We start from the raw sequence: 21593 nt of genomic DNA, 5'->3' as shown, positions 1-21593 counted from the left end.
ACAAAGTGAGCCTGGAACTTTTCCAATAGCTCTTCGAAACCCGTCGATTTGTCCCGTTGGCAAGCTTTCGAACCAGACACAGCGCCACACCAGTGAGGCAGCGAGCAAACATGTGACACCATGTTGGCATCGTCCAGCTTTCTAAATTTCCAGTGTTGTAAAAACCTTGTAAGAAGTCATATGGATCTGTTGTACCATCATATTTTCCCAAACCACTTGGCATCTTGGTTTTATGCTGAATCGGAGCTTTGCAATGCGCTCAGTGAATTTTGAATGTTTTACCAAGATGGCTGGCCTATATGGTGTGGTTACGTCCACTTGCCCCTTCGCTTGTGGGTTGTATGGTGTGTACAAATCCATATCAGCTTTGGCTCCAGGTGTTATGTGCATGTGCGCGCGAAGTTGTGGACCTCCTGCACGAGCATCTCGCGCCTTCCTCGCGCTGCGTACTTCTTCCTCATCATCACTTATATCTGCCTGTTCCGTATGAACAGAATGACCATCCTCCGGCGCGCGCCTTTTTTGTTGTTCCTTGAATGGTTTGTTTATCAAATGTGAGCCTTTGTGTTAAGTCGGATAACTTTTTGTGCTTTACTAACTCGTTGTATTTGTCCATTAAACGACGTTGTTCGTTTATGAGCCATTCTTTGGGGTCATTGGTTTCAACTTCCGGACCCATTGGTCCTTTTTGTTTTGCATTAGTCAGGTTTTGGAATGTGAGATCGTCTGGGGGAGTTTCAGTTTGATTTTGAGGTGTTGTGTTGAAGGGATGGCTACTGGTGGTGCGCGCGGTGTCACGCAGCGCCCTCAGAAACCTGATGTCCCTCATTAACATCCTCAAGCTCATTATCCTCCAGATCTTGGTCGTTGTTTCGAACGTCAGAAACCATGGTGAAAAATTTTCAGAGAGAAATTTGATGAGAAAATGGTTTTGTTGCCGTTGTAACAGGTGATGGCGCCAATGAAGAAGCGTGTATCGACTTACTTGAATACGATCAACGTTCCTCGGGTATGAATTTGCTGTATCACCAACGATCTTCCGATATACGAGTTCTTCCACCTACAAAACGAACAGCACCGTGAGCTCACCCCTCAGAAAGGGACAGAGGGGTCTTCTTTGGGGTAACCCTCCGGTGTGAGAATCAGTCTTTTGTAGGAGAAGATAATAATGTGAGGATAAGTAAAAGATCAAGTGTGTATTTTTTTGCATGTCACCAACTGTTGAGGTGGTCTAGCATTTATAGTGCTAGGGTTTTCCAATGATTGGGCTCAGACCCAATTAGGGCCTTTTTGGCCTCCCCCTGTTACTTTGCGCTACGTGTACAAAGGACACCTGGTGCTTTTTCATTGATTATTCTCTGACCAAGGTATTTTCATCTGACCCATGTGCTATCGCATGGTGGCACATGGGCTTTGCTGAGTTGTTCACCTTTCATTGGCAGCTGTCAAAATCAGCACATTCTTTATTCCTTAAAAGATACCTTCTGGAATGTTGGCTAATGAGCACAATCATGGTTGTCCTTATCCTGATTTGGATTAGACTATTGTCTCAACTATTTAGTGTGTGTCGCTTACGCGTGACCTTTATGCGCCTATCCTGGGGATGCGCAGGGTCTTCTCTTATTCTCACACTGAATGTGTGCACTGTGTGCATATGTGATATGCGCCACGCGCAGGTGTTTCATGCGCTTGCGCATAGGTTTTGGCTTTGTGTCTTCGTGACATCCTGATGTCAAGCCTCTTATCTGTATTTTATGGGTTGACCCGCCCCGCTCGATGTTGGGGCGGGTGCATACCCCTTCAATTACCGAGTTTCAATTTTTGATGCTTGATAAATACATGCATCATCATCCATTTGGTTTTATTAATAACTAGTATATATGACCCGCGCGTTGCGGCGGGCTATTAAACTGTACCAAGAACTTATGTGAAATTGTTAGACCATTCGTAGGCATAGGGTGCATTAAACTGTCAACATAACAAATGTTAGACCGCAGCGTAGAGCAAAATATCTTTATGATATACTAATTATACATAGGTTTAGAGGTATGGTGAAATTATCTCACTACAAATATAACTAAGTTTCAAAGATATATTTATTTATAAGATTGTATTACGGTTTGGTTAGTCACCTATATATATAACTAAGTTTCAAGATATAACTTTTTTTAAAGATTGTGTTTATTGTTTGATTAGTTAAAACATTACATTGACGGCACGACGTTGCCTATGCATACGGTGGGCTTTAACTAACCAACTCTAAAATCAATTGTAATGGAGGGGAGTTAGTTAACCAATATTTCAAAAAAAAAAAATAAAATAAAAATCTAAAACTGATTTGTTGAAATGCGAGTGAATCCCACAAAATGAGCCCTCTTTAGCGTTAGGCTCAAGGTCGGCTTTTAGGCAGGGCCGTGTGGTTGACCGACCTCGTCCCGACATCTCGATGGGCATGTTTCACGCTTAACTTGTACGTACCTACATTGGTGCGGTACCCTCGTTTTCATTTTATACCACCAGTATATTTAAATTGTGCAACACACTAAAATTGTATTTAAATATTAGTTCAATTGTGTAGAAGAATTCATTTGGTTGTGTACAAGATAATTGTATTCTCACCATATGTGTATTTGTTTCTTCTTTCCCTCCCTCAAACAGACTCCAGATCTGCCCCCACTTGGTTTTCATATTTGATTGAGTTTAGTAATCTCCTGCAGTCCTACGTCTTCTTCTCTAATGCCCCATATATCTCTCATCCATTCGTCTTCATCTAATGTCCGCATCCATCATCTAGAGTGTGAGTTAATGGATTATTCGAAGGACTACGGTTCACGCAGCCTAGCATTTTCTGTACGGGTGACATGTAAAGGAAGCAAGAAAACACGAATCAAATGGTAGCAAACAGACGTTATAAGGGAGCTTACAAGTCAAATAGCAGAAAGTACAAAACTCTAATGCAAGAGAAGGTTGCTAATTGTATATATACTAGTTGCGTCACCAGCCGCGTTGCCGGGTGGATGTTGGGGGTACAAATGTATTATGTTCAGTCCATATTAGTGTTGCTAATATATGCTACATGTACATACATGGTAGTTAATACCCAAAACATATATTTCACTTCTACATGCTAGTTATGGTTTCTGCGTTCACATACCATATGATATTACTACCATTCTAAGTCAGCATACACTGCAAAAAGATATGTCCTTGTGTTGCTGAGTATGTATTTGGTTGTGATATTCCCAAAAAAGCTTGTGTCTCCATGTTGTTCATTGCATGTTTTGAGTATTTTTCTTCTAGATCTGTCATTTTATAAATTGGTTAGGTATGTTACCACAATTTGCAGGAAAATGATATATTTAAAACAACTCGAAATAACATAAATCCATACTTTCTAAAATCAAAATAACATAACTTCATACTTTCTAAACCCAGGTTCACCAATATTAACCAATCACCAAACAGCCTAACCTCTTAAAAATAGACAAACCAAAAGTATAAAAACGTTGATATTCGCACCTATCGACAACTACCCAGCCCAGCTTAAGTAGATTTGACAAAAATCTCTTCAAAACAAACAAACCAAAACTATAAAAACGTTCATATTCGCACCTATAGACAACTACCCAGCCCAGCTTAACCAGATACATTACGCGATAATAATAAATTAATAACCTAATCTTTCTTTAAGTAGATTTGAAAAAAATGTCCTTGACATCATATTTGAGGGGGGCAGGTTAATTTTTCAATCAAACTAACCTGTAACTAATTGTGAATCTCTAAATTGATGGCATAGCTACATGTATCAACACATTATAACTACACATGTGACTAATAAAACAAACTACATATAACGACGTACCGTAAACAACTTGGCTGCCGGTAACCAAGAATCAGTAGCAACAGAAGACTTGTTACAATCTGTTCATAGGAAAATGCCGATCATTATCCAAAAGCATAAAGCATAATGTCATCAAATATTATAAATTGTATCCTAAAGACAAAAGAATCCTGCCCATAATCTAATGTGATGAAGGTGAACACCGTATTACAGATGATTTTTGGATTTGGGGTCTAGATATTATGAGTATACCTATGGCCATTATTAAACAGTTTATGTTGTTAGTTGCATGTGGCCTTTATTTCATCTAGGAAGTCGGAATACACAACGTTTTTGGTGATTTGAGGCTCTTCATTGGCTTGTGGAACAATCAAAAATTTTAATGATTGTGGTGATGTTGCCCTTGACAATGCCACGTATAGCTGTCCGTGTGCAAACACTGGATGTGGTAGGTAGACGCCTATTTTGTCTAGTGATTGTCCTTGGCTCTTGTTTATCGTCATTGCGTAGCAAAGTCTAATCGGGTATTGTTTTCGTTTCATTTCGAATGGTAATTCTTTATCTTTATGAGTAAGTGTTATCCTAGGAAGGTAGACGCGACGGCCTATGAACTTTCCTGTCATAATGCGAGCCTCTACTATTGTTGGCAGCAGTTGTGTGATGATCAGTCTTGTGCCATTACATAAGCCCTCAAGAGGATTTAGGTTCCTAAGAAGTATTATTGGCGCGCCAACTTTTAGTTCTAGGATGTGTGGCGGTAAACTCTTAATATCCAGTAGGTTTAGATACTCAATAGGGTATAGGGATTCATTGTCATTGTGGTCACCTGGATGTGCAACAATTGAGTCGCTGCTGATGTATTTTTTAGTTGCTCCTGGAGTTATATTGAGTATGAATGTGTTTAGGTGATGTACTGTTTCGTTTTTCGGACAAACGATAGACTTGGATGATAATGTTGCGGCTGATCGGTTATGTAAGGTGTCATCGTCATAGATAAATTTGATTAGGTCCTTTAATGCGTTTTCATTGTTGGGTACCAGATATTGGGTAGGAATTTCAACAGCTTTGGTACTTTCTGGTTCAGCGGGATCAGGAGTTCCAATATTTCCGTCTCCTATGGCAACCAACCATGATGAAAAAGATGAGATGACATTCTTTTGTTCAGTAGTCAAGTTTGGTCTATGAAGTCGCATGTTCTCTGTCAGCTTGTAGACGTGGAAATGTGGCCACAGGTGAGACCTTGGCAATGACGATGCCACTATAGTTGTCTTTGGTTCGTTAGGTATTATAGGTAATGTTTGCCTGAAATCGCCACCAAGTAATACAGATCTGCCACCAAATGGTTGAGTATTATTGAATAGGTCTTTAAGTGACCTCTCTAGTGTCTCAAAACACTTCCTGTCATTCATAGGGGCCTCGTCCCATATGATGAGTGATGTCTCGTGCATCAGTTGTGCAAGTTGTGTGTTCTTTTTTATGTTACATGTTGATTGATCTGTCAAGTCTAATGGGATTTTAAACCGAGAGTGGGCTGTCCTTCCTGAAGGCAGTAATAATGAGGCGATACCAGAAGCAGCAACAGCCAAAACAATTTTCCCTGTTGAACGTAGGGCAGCAATAATTGTTGTCCATAAGAATGTTTTGCCCGTTCCGCCATGGCCATATACAAAGCATAACGCCTGTTGATCTGATGATATAGCAAGCATGACACGATCATATATCAATCGTTGTTGTTGATTAAGTTGTCGTAAAGAAGACATATATTCGGTAGCCAAGGCATCTCTGTCATAGTTTTTTTCGTCCATCAGAAGCTTGTTTCGAAGACGTTCTAACATGTTAGCATTTGGCATTGGCAGACCATATTCTTGCAATGATTATTCTGAAGGAGTTGACTTTAGTAGGAATTCCAGCTGATATAGGACGTATTGGCTTAGGTCGTCTTCGTTTACAATGCCGTATGTGCGTTGACCGTCGTCTCCCATTTTTCTCCAATGTTTGTTCCAAAGTTCAACGGGGTTTGAGATATCACAATACAAAAGCATATGTGTGAAAAGGGTACGCAGCTCTGATGCAGAAGCCCAACATGATGCTTCTTCTATTGCGGATGACCATTCTATGTCGTCTCCTAGCAGCCCAAGAACTTCACATGCTGCACGAAATGTTGGGTAGTGCCGACCATTAACTGTACGTATGCATTGGTAAGATTGACATCCTTTTTGGTATCCTAATAGCATACACAAGTAGAAAGTCTCGCCGCAACTTGGGTGTATGTAAATGAGTCTCCCAATTGTGGGTTGAGTGTTTAACGTTCTTCTTACCCAGGATCTTGATTGCAAATTCCATGAGTACTCTGTAAGATAATCTATGTATCTTAGGTGACGTACAGTGTTGTCATATTTGTTGTTACTAAGCCACTCTGTCAGCGTGGTGCGCCTGTTGAAAGTGTTGGACGAAACATTATGTAGGAGATCATTGTCCCTAAAAGTAATGTTCTGCATATTCTCTAAATGAACAGCGAGGGATTGAATAGCTGGGTTTCTCTCATGAATATGAAAATTGAGAATCCTCCAACATGCCTCGTGTGGGCATATGAAACGACCATCAAGAAAATTTTGAATCTCATTAAGATGTGGCTGTTGTTGTTGTTGTTGTGAAGCATCTGTCAGACATTGTGAACTTGTTATGGTGTAGCGAACACGATCAGCACCCTTTGAAATGTATTTGAAAAGATACTTGATAAGCATGCGCCAACCACAATATTCAACATTGATGTGAGCCATGAAATGCAAAGAAAGAGTACGGTTGTATGGAACAACGAATCCGTCATCCAATTTTAGACAACCTTTGAGGACGGTAAAACCATCTGATTGGCGTTTATAATGTACGTAACCGTTGCTATCAAATGATGTTTCTCGTCGGTACGGTTTAGGAAAACCTTTGGAGCACTTGCCTGATGACATACACGGTGATGTCGGCTTTAGTAAACCGCATGGACCATGTATCATAAGATCAGTGACAATCTGATACAGCTGAGGGTCAATAGAAGGGTCAGGAATTTGTGCAAATATGTATTTGTCAACATCACACGCGTCTTTGATCTTGTAAGCATGAGCTACCCACAGAAGTAAGTGGCAGTGCAGAAGACCTCTTTTCTGAAATTCAATCGTGTACACATCTGTGATATCCGGAAAACAGAGATGGTGTAAGATCATTACATCATCGATGAGGTAGACAACTTTATACTAAACACAGGGTGTAAGTAGCAATGAACCTGCAACAACCTCACCAAAAGGTCTTTTTGTCTTTAGGAATTTGATGAGGGACTTAACTTTCATTTGAAATACCCTAGCAATGACGTCGGGGCGATCTTGTGCTTTTAGTGTGGGATATTTCGACATGAATCTTTGAATTTCTGGCCACTTAACATTACATGTGAAAGTAATGAAGTATTGCAGGATACCATGTACTCTACAAATAGCTAATGCATCTTGATAATGCTTGTACATATAGCGTGGGCCGCCAGTAATGAAGATGGCAAGTATGTTCGCTTACCAATGTCTCGACCTTCGGTGTCACCACGCTGTACCGCATCATGAATACCTTGAAGTAATTCAGTACGGAAAATACTTTGGTTGTGTCTTATGTAGTCTAGCCGATTTTCTTCAATACATACATAAGCGTCAACAATGTACTGCTGCGTAAGACGACCGCCTCTTAAAGGTAACGTGTACACATTACTCCTGTCATGAAGCACATAGCTATAGTACATGTTGATAGTAAGTCGTCTCTCCCGATTGCCCTCAGGAACACGTAAAGAAAGATTTGGCGACCATCCACTATCACCATAAGGGAAAAGCAATGGATATTGTAAAGACATGTATGATGGGTGTTGCTTGTTTATGCGTTGCACCCTGTCATCTTTATGTCGAATAACAATGTCATATTGATGACATGTTTGGTCACCATCAGAAATAATGGCCCCAAGTGTGCCGCCGGTTGGTAGATTATATGAACGAAGCCTATCAAAACCATAAAGACAGACACCAAAATTGGGTGTCTCAACAGTGGACATCAGATCCCTCGCTGTTCGGAAAAGTTTGACCAAGTCGTTGCATTTTTCAAGTACGTTGACCAACAAACTTACAGTTTCGGCATTGAGTTGAGATTGATTCTCATTACTAAAAGCATGAAGTCTATTGGAGATTTCGTATTCAGTGTCATAAACATACATTTGCAAGAAACGTGGTCTTTCGCCAGGAGGCGGACAAAGAGAACCTAGCCATTGATGAATCTGACCAGATATCTTGAAAACATAAGGACCTGAACCTCGGTTAATATTGTTATCAACCTTAGCACCAAAAGATGTCATAGAGAAAGCAGAGTTGTAAGCCCTAATGTTTGACATGAATTCAGACTCTTGGAAAAGATGAACGATTGTGACATAAGGTTTTCTAGGAAGTGGTAGAGCAACGGTACCACCTTTACAACATTGATTGTATTTAACATTTTGATGGGAAGATTTGGATACAATCTGTTCGTCATACCAGAAGAGAGCACCGCAATGGCCACAAACTTGGTCACAGTCCCCATTATCTATATAGAAAGATGACACGACATCCGAACGACATACAGCAGCCGACCGTCGGGCTGCAGCAATAGATGACTCACACCTAATGTTGTCAGTTGCCATTGATGATGAAGTAGCAGTAGCGGGTGTTTGAGAATTAAAACGTTGTCGTTTACGTTGTGACATGTTTATACGATAATTTTTTTTTTGTCAATAATAAATGTGAAAAGCGAGCAAGGTTTTAAAGAGGTGCGTAAAATAATTCTTTTTTTACAAAAACCAACACCTTAAAGAAAATTAAGAAAACGCATTACAGAACAGTTGCGTAATATCTACATGAGAGTGGATGAACAATAAGAAGCAGTTACAAAAGACAAATCTTAGATGACAATGTGGCCAACCTTCTTGTGTTACAACCAGGAGATGCTCGAAAACTGTAACGTTTGGCAATGAGAAAAAACTTTATCAGCAAAACACATCTGGAAATGTAAACAAAATCAAGCAAAACACAGTTTTAAAACACATGCCTATAACCATATTCTAATTATACTAACAAAACCACCTTGGTAGTTTCTAAACGTTCATTTAGCATAAATATAGATGGCCCTTTTAGTTTGAACCAGAGAGCAGCATATAGCGAACGAATGATCATTACGAAACTAAAGTTATGGTAGTAAACTGTTCACAATGGTTTAAATCATTTGAGACCAACCGACCGAAAGTGAGAAACTAAAACCGACTGTAGAACCAAACCGAATTTTTTTAGTTAGATATTTTGTGTATAAATAATTATATTTGTATAAACTATATAATCAATAGTTGGGTTTGTGCAACTTATGTTTAAAGTAGTGATTTTTATGAAGAAATGGGTAAAAGTAATCCTATATAAGGTGTGCGGATAAACTATAGTATTGTAAACAAAGACTAATATACAATGAGTGTCCGATTAATGGTTTGGTTGATCAATTGTGAATGAAACCGTTAAAATTTGGGACAGTCAACAAAACAAATATCTCTCAAGCATTTCATCAAACCATTTGGTTCTTGTTAAACAATTCATACCAGAGAAGACAACTAACGATATAAAGCTTTAAACAAACAGCTTACATGAATGATAAGTAAAGTAGAACTTCAACCATAGAAGAAACAACACATACACATAGAACACAACAGCCTATACACAAACGAAAGCCAAAAGTGAGAGACAACAAACGTACCTAGCAATTGCAAACTCAATATCACAGTCCTACCTGTGAAAGAGAAACACGATGTGAAATACGCTAATAAAGAATCATTACAACAAAAAATGAAACCCACACATCAAACATACCAGAGGTTCTATGAGAGATTAACATGGAGGTGTCATTATGTGGTAAAAGTAAAAAAACCAAGGTACAAACAGAGGGTACAACAGTAACAGCATACAATTGTATACTTATAATAATAATAATAATAATAATAATAATAATAATAATAATAATAATACAATAGTATTAACAGTTAAAGAACGACTTAGTAATATTTTAAGAAAGACTTTGCAATATTTTAATGTAGTGCTGTTAAGACCAAAAAGTACGGAGTAATATTTAAAGACCAAATAGTGGAAAGTGATGGTGGAAGTGAAAGGAAAAGGAAAAGGAAAAGGGAAAGTGAAGAGAGGTGGGGTATTCACTTTAATAATTCATCGACGGATATTATTATATATATTATTGATAAATATTTATTATTTAATTATGCACAAACTCAAACTAGGACCATAAACAAATTGAAACGAACAGATTGTGTTCATTCGTTTAGCATTAAATTTGTTTACCAACGGTTTATGAGCTATCATATTTTAACCTATAGTTTAAAAGTGTAACTAATAGTTGGTATATGTTGAGTTTAAGGTTGTAAAACGGAATTTTTGATTTAAATATTAATATATTTTAAAGGACGGGAATTAAACACCCGTTAGTAATCATAAAAGAGTTTAAATATAAAACCATGATTTACATTATTTTAACAATAAAACTTCATCTGAGCCATTAGATCGTCTAATGGCTATACTCCAACTCCAAACATCCACTCCTGAAAACCTGTAAAACAGTTATAAAATACGTCAACAACGCATGTTGGTGAGTTCGATGACACACAATATTTTAATACTTAATTATCCGCTCAAGACATCATAGGCCTCGGCCCCACGTGGCTTAAGAAATAATAAAGTTCTGAAAGTCTGAATAACTATTACAAATTTAAGCTCAACTAGAGTTCGAGATCGTAGCCACTACCTATATACACAAGATTATCCCCACTTAAGCATCATAGTCCGACCCAACGTGGCGGAGGCATAATCAGGCGTGGTGCGGTGTGCCCACCGTCTACCCACATATGAAAGGATCCAGACAAACGTATACGATAGCATGAGGGACAACACTTACTTTTGTTTATAACGTTTTAGGGATACGTAACCCCGTGTAAACAATTTTATGAATTTATTTATAGAGTTTTAAGATTTTGGACGTATTCATCTTTGTTATGATTAGTGTGTCTCACTGATGTATTCTTCTTGTTACCTCGGACCTAAAGTGCGATAATAACATTTTATAAATACTAGACCAACGATCTAGCTTTAGACCTTTAATCTATTTGCATAATCATTACCATGATAATCATTTTTCTTTTTATAAAATACTTGGACCTTTAATCCAAGAGATTTCATTATTTAAACACTACATTTCTTCTTCATGAAGAAATGTATATACTAAGTTTTTTCTTTCTTAAGAAACATTATAAAATTTTTATAAATATAAAGAAATAATATATTATATATACCCTCGTCTTATGAAAACTATATTTTACTTATTAGTTGATCAAGATATTTTATATATACCCTTTTATAGGTGAAGCCATGCCATGCAATGCTTTATTATTTACAGCCCAATGGGTTTAGTATTAGTACAAATAAATACAAAAAACCGACAAGTTATGCCTTAGGCCCAAACGAGCATACAAGAAATCGACAAGCTAACTAAGTTACATCGTTAATAGTACAAACAAATACAAAAAACTAACTAACAAAACGATCCCTTACAATCTCCCTTTAGTCTTTAGTATTTGATCTGTTAGCTCTTGTCTTCAGTCGGTCTCATAGTCGAAGCCTTCGTTATTTTCGTATAGTTGATTGTCAACAAGGAAGTGTACAAACCTGTTAAGCTTCTCAACTATCTGATTAGAGTTGTCTCGATGAACGTCTTCAACCATGCCCAAGGGGGAGTTATATAACTTCAACAAATCTCATTTGCTAAGCGCAACCAGTGCATGCTCGTCAAAGAAGCGGAGGAAATGCATCCTTTCAGAATGGATGACAACCTCTCCGGTGTAGTTGTCGAACTCACAACAAATGAAATCATGGAAGATGTCAAGTTTAAATGGTTCTTCATGATATATCGGCCTCCCATCTTTGTGGGTCTTTTATCCCCAGACATTCTTCTTCTTTCCTGATGCCGGATCAACCACAGTTCGACGACGGTAAGACTTACCCTTGTTGAGTTTGAAATTAGGGTAGTCTTTCTTCCATTCCTTGCTCAGGAATCTCATGAACCAACCTCTTAGCTCTTTCTCATCTGCACCTGGACCAAAAAATCGTCCGAAATAATTCATGTCCAGCTGAGACAATGTGTGCATATCCGTGTAGTACATGTAAGTCAACTCTCCATGGCACGTCGGATCGCCCAAGTCTTGTTGGACGGGTGCCACTTGCAGTAAAGGATTGGGGAGTCATCATGATACGAATAAAGACGGTCCCTGAGACTTGCAACTATGGTGATGTAGTGTCTTTTCTTCATTTTTCTTCTCGGTTGTTGAGAAGATTCACCACCAGCTACTGGAAGAGCCATCACCGGAAGAGCCATCACCGTTGTTGGCCCTTGAGTTTGATCCTCTTGCTCATCACGAACCGGAGTGCCCGGGTTCAGAGAGTAGTTGATATCGTTATCATCAACTTTATTTTCTTCATGCTCCACGGCTTCTTGAACAAGAGACTCAGTGCCTGCAATATCTTCACCATTAAAAATGGAGGAGAACTTAGCGTCCAATGCAGCGTCCGCATCTCTAACTTTCTTAGCGGGATTATCAGTTGCATCTCTTGGCGAGTCCTCAGGTTGTTGACTTGTGTTCTTTCCACGACTAATTCCACCATCACCACCTTCATCATCATCACCATTACCACCTTCATCATTCGATTCATCATAACAATCATGAGGATCATCATCCTCATCATTATTGTCATCATCCTCGTCATCACCTTCAACATCATCATCTGAGTCATCATCATCAGACTCATCACCGTCATCATCATCACCTTGAACAACATTTTCTCCAACAGCTAGAGCAATCGCTTACTTGTGCGATTGAAGTAGCCACAACAAGTGCATTTGTAACAACACCAACTTGACTGGTGCTTGCAGTAGTAGTGCCAACAGGTGTGCCCACAATGGTATAAAAACTGTGACTGGTTCATCACCAACATGGCTACCGCTAGCACACTTTCTGGCAGTTCAAACAACACTGCCATCAAGGCTGCTTCGATCTCCAACACGTCAAGCTTTAACAACAAGATTAGCAAGAGCATACCGTTTCTTCTTGACTTCCTCAGTACCTGCTCTCCAACCTATACCCATCCTCTAAACATCTCCATTAACCAATTTCTCAGATCCTCAACATCAACATTAGTCATTTGCATGACCTCCGTTGTAGCAAGATAACGATTCACAAGACCCTAATTGATTAGGTCTTGATCGTTTTTTAGGATTCTTTGCTCTTATATATCTATTTCCAACCATTCAATCATCGATCTGAGCTCGACATTTTCACCAATTAAGGTTCCCAAATTCCTTGATGAAGTGGAGTCACCTTATAACATACGAACACGGGAATCAAGAGTCTCACATTCAATCAAAGCACAGTCCACACTTGGCTCAAGCTCCATCCTAAGATTTTGAGCAAATATTGGGGAAGAAGGACTATTAGTTTCAAGATGTGAGACCCTTAGTTGAAGTCTAATAACATCATCATGACGTTCGGCAAGGACTATTGATTTGCCAGATGTTGGTGACTGTTCACCCTGTTCTGCAAATGAGAAACATATTACGAATGAATCGATTTCAATTCATACTTTAATATACCGATCTAGTTCTCTGATATCTACTCGGTGATTGATTGAATATGTTTATGTGAAGTGTGTGTGTGTGTTGAGAGGGAATTTGAACAGCGTAACCACACACTGGATAATAATAATAATACACACTTGTTAATTTACCGATGGGGATACAAGTATATAGAGAATATGAATCCCATTTATTATACATGCCATAACGAATGGGGATCATTCGTCTTCAATCCCTAACATAACTTAATAGTATAGCGAATGACTCATTCGCTCTACCTCATTCGTTAACATTCCATAACGAATGGCACATAATGCTAGCCGATAGGCTCATTCGTTAAACATCCTTAACGAGTGGCCAATAATCATAGCGTATGGGTTCACTCGTTAAACATACTTAACCAATGACCACATAAACATAACATATGGACTAATAAATTACCAAAATGCCCGTTTACATAAATAAAGATAAATTACAATAAGAAACAAAAACCGAGACGACAAACAATGCACTAACAAAATCCCCATCATCTCGTGCGCTTTGTCTTCAATCACTTCAATTTTTTGTCTTCCTGTTTGCACAACTATGAATTCCAAACACGTTGCAAACATGCACAACACGTTAGAATTGCGCGTCATTGTCCAATTCCGATAAAATAACTAACCACATCAGATCGATAACCCGTATGAACTCCGTCTTCAATCCCGTACCGAGTACGATAATGGCTTCACCGGTGTGGTTGTCATAATACCACCGATTGAATGTATTATAAAGACTATGGGGAAAAGTCTTTACAGGCACTCGTTTCATCATTCGAGGGGGCTTTACCTTCAACATAAGCTTCCTCCAACCTGTTCTTGGATCGATCTCGTCGATGTACTTTCTTGTCAGAACTTGTGGTCTAAAGAATTTAAAACTGTGATTTACCTCAAACAGTAGGTTTTGATGAAACCATACTGCCAATTGATTACCACCATGATTCACGGACGGGCGGTTTGCTAGCGTTCGTACATCCCACCTTGGTAAAGTACGAACATCGGTGGTGTATTGGTATTACTGAACACCGTGTTCCCACTTAATGATGCATACTTTAAGATAGGAGTCATGAAGCCAAGACACAATATCACCTTTGACGGTCTTCACAGCTTTGACTGTTGTCATTTGGTGAGTCGTTTCACGAACTTTGTCTTGCCTGTTGTTTTCTAGCTCCGCATATCTATAAACCTCAATCATATTTGAAAATCAAGCTTTATTGTGTACCTCGAACAAACCCTCGAATGCTGGATCATTCGAATATGTTGGATCCTTCAAACCTGATCCAACTTCAGATACTTTCTCTTTATTCTTCTTTTGCTTCTCAAGATTTTCTTCAGCTGCTTGTACATGTTCAGTGATGAAGAATGGAATACCTTGATCAGCGTTGGTACGCGTGTACAGATCAGGGTACTCCTCAACTGTCACATCCTCAACTTCAACATTATCATAATTAAAAGATGTATCCGGAGATGGGACGCTCAAACCTGACCTCATCGTCATCTATCACTTCCACATCCTCCTCATTCTCCAATGTGTCCAATTCCTCATAGTTTAGATCAAGCAATAACGAAATTTGATCTAAAATAAGGAGTAATCAACAAATTCTCCTTCCTCGCTCTCATCCGCATTAGTCGTGCTCATGGTAACACCACACTTGTTATCCATAAATAAAATCGTGTTTGCCTTAATCGACTAAATGGGTTTCACGTTAGTAGTGTGTCGAGACACTACCAACTGCATGTTATTACCCTCAGTATTAACCCCACTAGCAGATGTACCTGACTTTTGTTACTGATCACCACCACTAGTACCTGACTTTTGGTACGTATATAAGCAATTATATTAACTCACAAAGTCTTGTAAGCAATACATTATCATCAATTTGTACAAAACACTTGGACTAGCTAGTCCTTTACATAGGATAACGACCGTGAATAAACAATTACACAAATTAAGTTTCGTTAACCTTGAACCATGTTGGTACAAAATCATTTTAAACGAAATCTTCTTAGCTAGAAAATGAGCCCACAAATTAAGAACATGGTAAACTAATTAAACAAAGTAACAATTTAATGCCAAAGGATCAAATGATTTTTAGTGAACATCACACCTATACAATGTGTTGGGTTGTGATGAAGTTATATACTGATTCAATAGCATCAGTTCACATAACCTTAAACAACATCACTTGATGCAATCAAAGTTGGCATTTACATCTACAACCCATCTAATTACATAATAAATTAAAGATAGCTTGACATTTGACATATCAAACCCTATATTTTATACGGGACAGATTTAGCATTCCACTCTATAATAACAAACATGTAGTTGTAGATCTTGACCATGGAGAATGGATTAAATGAAAATATTTATTAAGGCATGGATATATCTGAATGAAACGTGTGGTTGTTCTAAATAACATGACATGAGAATATTCTACAAACATTCTAAATGGAACACATCCCTAAGGCGCGACCTGATTATCTTTAATTATGACTTGGTTAATCTATATTACCAATTTCCGTAATTTACAAAGAACAATGCACCTATTGCGGTATAATAGAGTTGTAATTCACTAGTAATTCCAGTTGCTCGCCAAATCAGAAAAAAGAAAAAAACCAGATTACTATACTTTTCTATGTGCGAATGCGATTGTGAGACCATATGCGATTGAGATTGTGATTTAAATGCGATTGCGATTGATAAAAAATTATATTGCGATTTGTTTTTCATATGAGATTGCGACCCAATCACGACGTGATTGTGATTTGGTATATGGAGATAAAGAAGTCGCACAAGACGCTGTTTAATATGGATATTCAAACCAACACTCATTTATTTTGGCAAATATGATGCTTAAAACAACTCAAATACACCCGTGGTACACTAGAACACACTTTCAATATCACTATGTAGCCCTTTTCAATATCACTATGTAGCCCTTCAAGGGGTTATGAAAAAAAAAACTCACTGTTCTGAACTTGTTATCGAACTTACACGTTTAAACAAGGTTTGAAACCATTACAAAAGGTTATACGAGAGTGCAAACTAGATTTACAAATAATCTAGATTATCAATACATAGTTATCTTGTACTATAATGATGCTATAAAATAAATTTTATATAGCCCTTAAGCGTTTAATATAGGTATAAACTATTCGAGCATTTTAGTGTATATTTTGACTTTTCATTCTCGGTAAGTAATGCATGTATATTTACACTTAAATGCTCGGATAGTTGTTGTTACACGTATAAGAGACATTAAGTACATTTGTCAAGTTTATTAGTTTTAGTTTTCATGTCCTATCACTGGAACATAACTAATCGTGGTCAAATTAGCGTTTTGTTAACATTAACTAGTCAAATGGACATTTTGGTCATTTTGTGTTTATACATATAAAATATAGCTTAATCATCAATTTTCCATATTTTGGTATTTCTACATTTTTAGAAACCACCAAAGCAATCCGAAGTTAAAATTAAGGTGGCCAACCTTTCATGTATGTCAGATTTTACAAACAAACCTTAAATCATCCATGTTTTAAGGACAACCACAAGATTCAAATAAACAAATTTGTAATGCTAACTCAAACCATCACATTGAATCACATCATATCATATCATGAAAAAACAATTAATAATTCATTAGTTAGCTGAAGAGGTAGGTCCCAGCAGAGCCCAGTTGGACCCGCAAGACTCACCTTGAAGAGGGACGTCTGCGCAAAGACCAACTGGTTCCGCAGGATCCACCATGCTCAGAGAGATGAAGACCTTACGCGCAGTATGCAAGCTGTTCCCGCAGGAAAAGCCTCCCAATGGTGAAGTACCCCGCCTGTTCCCACAGCTACGGATACAAGCCATCAGGGAAGGCTACCCGCACTAATAGCAAGGCTACACGCACAAGGCACTAACTCTCAATAATTCAGTAATGTCACCTGAAGAAGGAATGAGCAAGGCGCGAATACTCCCGCCCAAATGAGCCAGTCCGTACGCTTCTGGAGGATCTTTTGTACTATACCTGCCAAGGTATGGACAAAATAGACAAGATCTGACCAAAGCAGCCCATGAACCAGTCACAGGGTGACAGCTCACTGACAACAGTACGACGAGCAGCACGCTCTAGTACTTAATGTCACTATCAGCCGCTGCCTACTCACCAACCCTTGTCGTGGCACGTACATAGCCTGCAGTTGGTGGAAAATGAATAGTACACAGCCGGCCATGTCACTATCAGCCGCTGCCTACCCACCAACCACCAGCATGGCACGTGCGTAGCCCACAGTTGGTAGAAAAGGAATATTATACAGCTGGCTGTACCTGCTTGGAAACCTACCTTCGGCTATAAATACTCCAACACCTTGGAACGGTATCATGATCTGATCTTATATCATACTATCTTATCTGATACCATCACATATCTTATCTGCTCTAGCTATTTCTCTTAATATACATTTATATTCAGAGCAATGTAGTCTGATTCTCACGCCGGAGGGTGGTCACAAGGAGGTACCCCCCTCTCAATGACGAGCTCACGGTGTCTGTTTTGCAGGTCATCAGAAGAATAACCATCTTTGCCGGACCTAACCCTCGGGGGAAACATCTACTTGACCCTAAGATTATCCGTAATCTGCCGGGATAACTTAGTGTTTCTTCATTGGCGCCATCCGTGCATAAAAGCTAGAACTAATTTTCTCAGTTTTTTCAAAACCTTTGGAAAGATGGTTAAGGTTACTCCGGTGCCAAGGCCAGCGAGTGACCAAGAAACCCCGGTAACCACAACCCTAGCTACTGGGGGGAACACCGGCGAGTACACAATTTTTACGAACACTACCCCGGTTACCCAAGCCGGGGCAAGTGCAGTAAATAATCCTCCCCCGGGATTCACCGATACCCAGTTGGAGAGACAACAGACGAGGCTCCCCCGCCAAACACTTGGTCAAGTTAAAGCGTGGGCGGAAACACGTCAGAAGGAATTCCAAGCTGAGTTGGATGAACGCTTACGTTCACTCCAACAGGCTAACGAAATCGGAAGCACTCGACAACAGCTCAACATGAGTAATGAGTGCGAGTATGATAAAGATTGGGAAGAATCTGACAGTGACGCAAACCCGCGCCATAGGGCGAAAGGGAAGCGTAAACAACCAGATTTCCACAGAAGAAATTTTGGAGAAACCTTTAAACCAAAAAACGCGGGTGGAAACCCACGTGACTTCTCTAAAACCTTCAGACCAACTGTTGCAAATGCGGGAACGTCCAAATTTGCAAGGGACATTGCGGAAGCAATTGCCCCGAAAAGTGCCAAACAAATGTCCAACATAGGCACATATGATGGTATATCTGACCCAGACGATCATTTGAACAGATTCATAGCGGGGGCAACCGTCAGCAATTGGACGGAACCCACATGGTGTTACATGTTCCAAATGACGCTTGTTGGGGCAGCCAGAGCGTGGTTCGACCGTCTACCGGTCCATCACATCTACGATTGGGCAGACTTCCAGCAGAAGTTCAGCCAACACTTCAGTCAACAAAGAAAGTATACTGAATAGCAATGGACGATCCTCAACTGCATCAGAGAGGAAGATGAGTCTTTACTAAACTTCATCACGCGCTTCAATTCAAAGAAGCTAAGTCTGGGCACTATTAGCGAAGATCTTGTTCGAGCTGCTTTCATCCAGGGCGCGGAAGACCCAGAGCTCATCCGCACCTTAACGGGTAAAGATGGCATGCCATCCACGTGGGATGCCATCATGACAGCAGCTAAACGCTTCGCGGAAACGGAAAAGTAACTGGGTAGAGATCTTCCCCATAGCACAAACCTCTACACTCAAAAAACAAGAGAAAACAACGTCCTTACCGCCCGACAAAACAAAAAGAGGAAGCTTGGTATTTGGCAGTCAAGGGTAAACTTTGACATCTCATCCGGCTCGCACCCTCGGTTAGGCGGAAGGGATAACATGCAGTCGTCGAACCGGAACTCCAGATGAACGCCACTCACCAAAAGCGTCACCGAAATATTTGCCACCGAGAGGCTCCCATGGCCAAAGGCTCCAATAATCCGACAGCGTCCAAACGCTGATCAAAGCAAATCCTGTGACTTCCACAGGACAAAAGGCCACACCACGGAGGAATGCGTAGCCTTGAAGGACGTCGTCGAAGCATTCGTCAGAAATGGGAAACTCACTCACCTCGTGGCGTAATGGACGCTAAGCAGGCTAATGCGTGTAGAACCCCAGTTGGGGAAAACACAGATGAAATGCAGCTTCAATGTTGGAGACTACATACTGCGTAAACAACGAGATTCCGAACCAGGTGCATATCGGCTCGAAAGGCTCGATGACACCCCCATCCCAAGAACATGGAAGGGAGCTCAATTACACAGGCTGCATGTAGAGGTGAACAAATCGGTTTTTTTAAAAAAACCGGTTCGGTTAATAACCGGACCGGTTTTTCTTGGCCTGGAAAAAAATCGGTTTTTAAATAACCGGACCGGTTTATTAACCGGTTTTTTTGGTGCAAAACTCGGACCGGTCTAACCGGTTAGGACCGGTTTAGAAACCGGTTACCGGTTTTTTTAATTAACCGGTTTTTTTTAAAATAACCGGTTAATAACCGGTTTTTTTCATAATAACCGGTTTTAAAATTAACCGGTTTTTTCCATAACCGGTTCAGTAACCGGTTTTTTCTCTAGAACTTGTAACCGATATACAAACCGGCGGTTACTAAACCGGTCAAACCGGTTTTTAAATAACCGGTTTTTGTAAAAACCGGTTTTCGGTTTAAACCGTTGAACCGGTTCACCAACCGGTTTTTTTGCCCATCTCTAGCTACATGTAGATCAATTCCAAACTTGTAAAGAAAAGGCCTAGAGCCACTTCTAATGGAAATGATTCTCCAAATCACATTGACGCTGATGGTCTTACATTTATACTTATGAACTTTCCAGACTGATATGCCGGTATTCACCGCATAAATATGGAAAGAAGTCGTTGCGTGTGGAAGGCGGCAAAACCCGCATAGACACAAAAAACGGTAAAAATTTCTAAGATGAGGAAAACCTTCACGCAGGTCAGTTATAGGTGAAGTTTGGTCATCCCACTAAATGAAAGTGACGGTCCTACCCGCACAATCATGATAGAGGAAACTGAACATTAACCTATTGACAACCGCGCGTCGAAAGGTTAACTTATTCAAAACACTGATATGCCGGTATTCACCGCATAAATAAGTGGGGAAGTCGTTGCGTGTGGAAGGCGGCAAAACCCGCATAAACACAAAACGACAAAAATTTCTAAGGAAAAGATGAGAAAAACCTTCACGCAGGTCAGTTATAGGTGAAGTTTGGTCATCCCACTAAATGAAAGTGACGGTCCTACCCGCACAATCATGATAGAGGAAACTGAACAATAACCTATTGACAACCGCGCGTCGAAAGGCTAACTTATTCAAAACACTTAGAAAAATTCTAAAAAGTAGAGGAAAACCTTCACGTAGGTCAGTTATAGGTGAAGTTTGGTCATCCCACTAAATGAAAGTGACGGTCCTACCCGCACAGTCATGATAGAGGAAACTGAACAATAATCTATTAACAACCACGCGTCGAAAGGTTAACTTGTTCACAACACTTGAAAAATTGCTAAGTTAAACTAAAGTATGCATGAGCGAATCATATATAGTTTATGAGGCAAAACAAGTGCCAAATTAAACTATAATATGCATGAGCAAGTCATATAACGTTTATAAAGCAAGTCAAAAAGATTCAAAGATTCAAAAATAAGAGGGACTATACCCCCTTACCTTGGTAACCAAGAAACCGTAAGACAAGTGCGGATACAGTGTCAAGGCGAAACCCTTCACATACTTAGCACATGCAGGGAATTGAAGCCAAGAATACCTTGGTAACCAAGAAACCGTAAGACAAGTGCGGGTACAGTGTCAAGGCGAAACCCTTCACATACTTAGTACCTGCAGGGAATTGAAGCCAAGAATACCTTGG

The 21593-nt window shown here is 39.6% G+C and overlaps 3 protein-coding genes across 3 annotated transcripts; all 3 read right to left on the bottom strand.

Annotated features, from left to right (window-relative positions):
• Positions 1–4122: 4122 nt before the first annotated feature.
• LOC143613221 (uncharacterized) lies at positions 4123–5691 on the bottom strand. Its single transcript, XM_077086990.1, has one exon. The coding sequence runs from the start codon at positions 5689–5691 to the stop codon at positions 4123–4125; it is 1569 nt and encodes a 522-aa protein (XP_076943105.1).
• A 24-nt stretch (positions 5692–5715) lies between these two features.
• LOC143613220 (uncharacterized) lies at positions 5716–7053 on the bottom strand. The gene has a single exon (XM_077086989.1). The coding sequence runs from the start codon at positions 7051–7053 to the stop codon at positions 5716–5718; it is 1338 nt and encodes a 445-aa protein (XP_076943104.1).
• A 266-nt stretch (positions 7054–7319) lies between these two features.
• On the bottom strand, positions 7320–8594 carry LOC143613219 (uncharacterized). The gene has a single exon (XM_077086988.1). The coding sequence runs from the start codon at positions 8592–8594 to the stop codon at positions 7320–7322; it is 1275 nt and encodes a 424-aa protein (XP_076943103.1).
• Between the last annotated feature and the right edge of the window lie 12999 nt (positions 8595–21593).

Source organism: Bidens hawaiensis, unplaced genomic scaffold (genome assembly GCF_021521415.1).
Source record: "Bidens hawaiensis isolate Kalapana, Puna unplaced genomic scaffold, B.hawaiensis_p1.1 tig00036827_1, whole genome shotgun sequence".
Classification (NCBI taxonomy): Eukaryota; Viridiplantae; Streptophyta; class Magnoliopsida; order Asterales; family Asteraceae; genus Bidens; species Bidens hawaiensis.
This window is presented reverse-complemented; position numbering and strand designations above follow the sequence as displayed.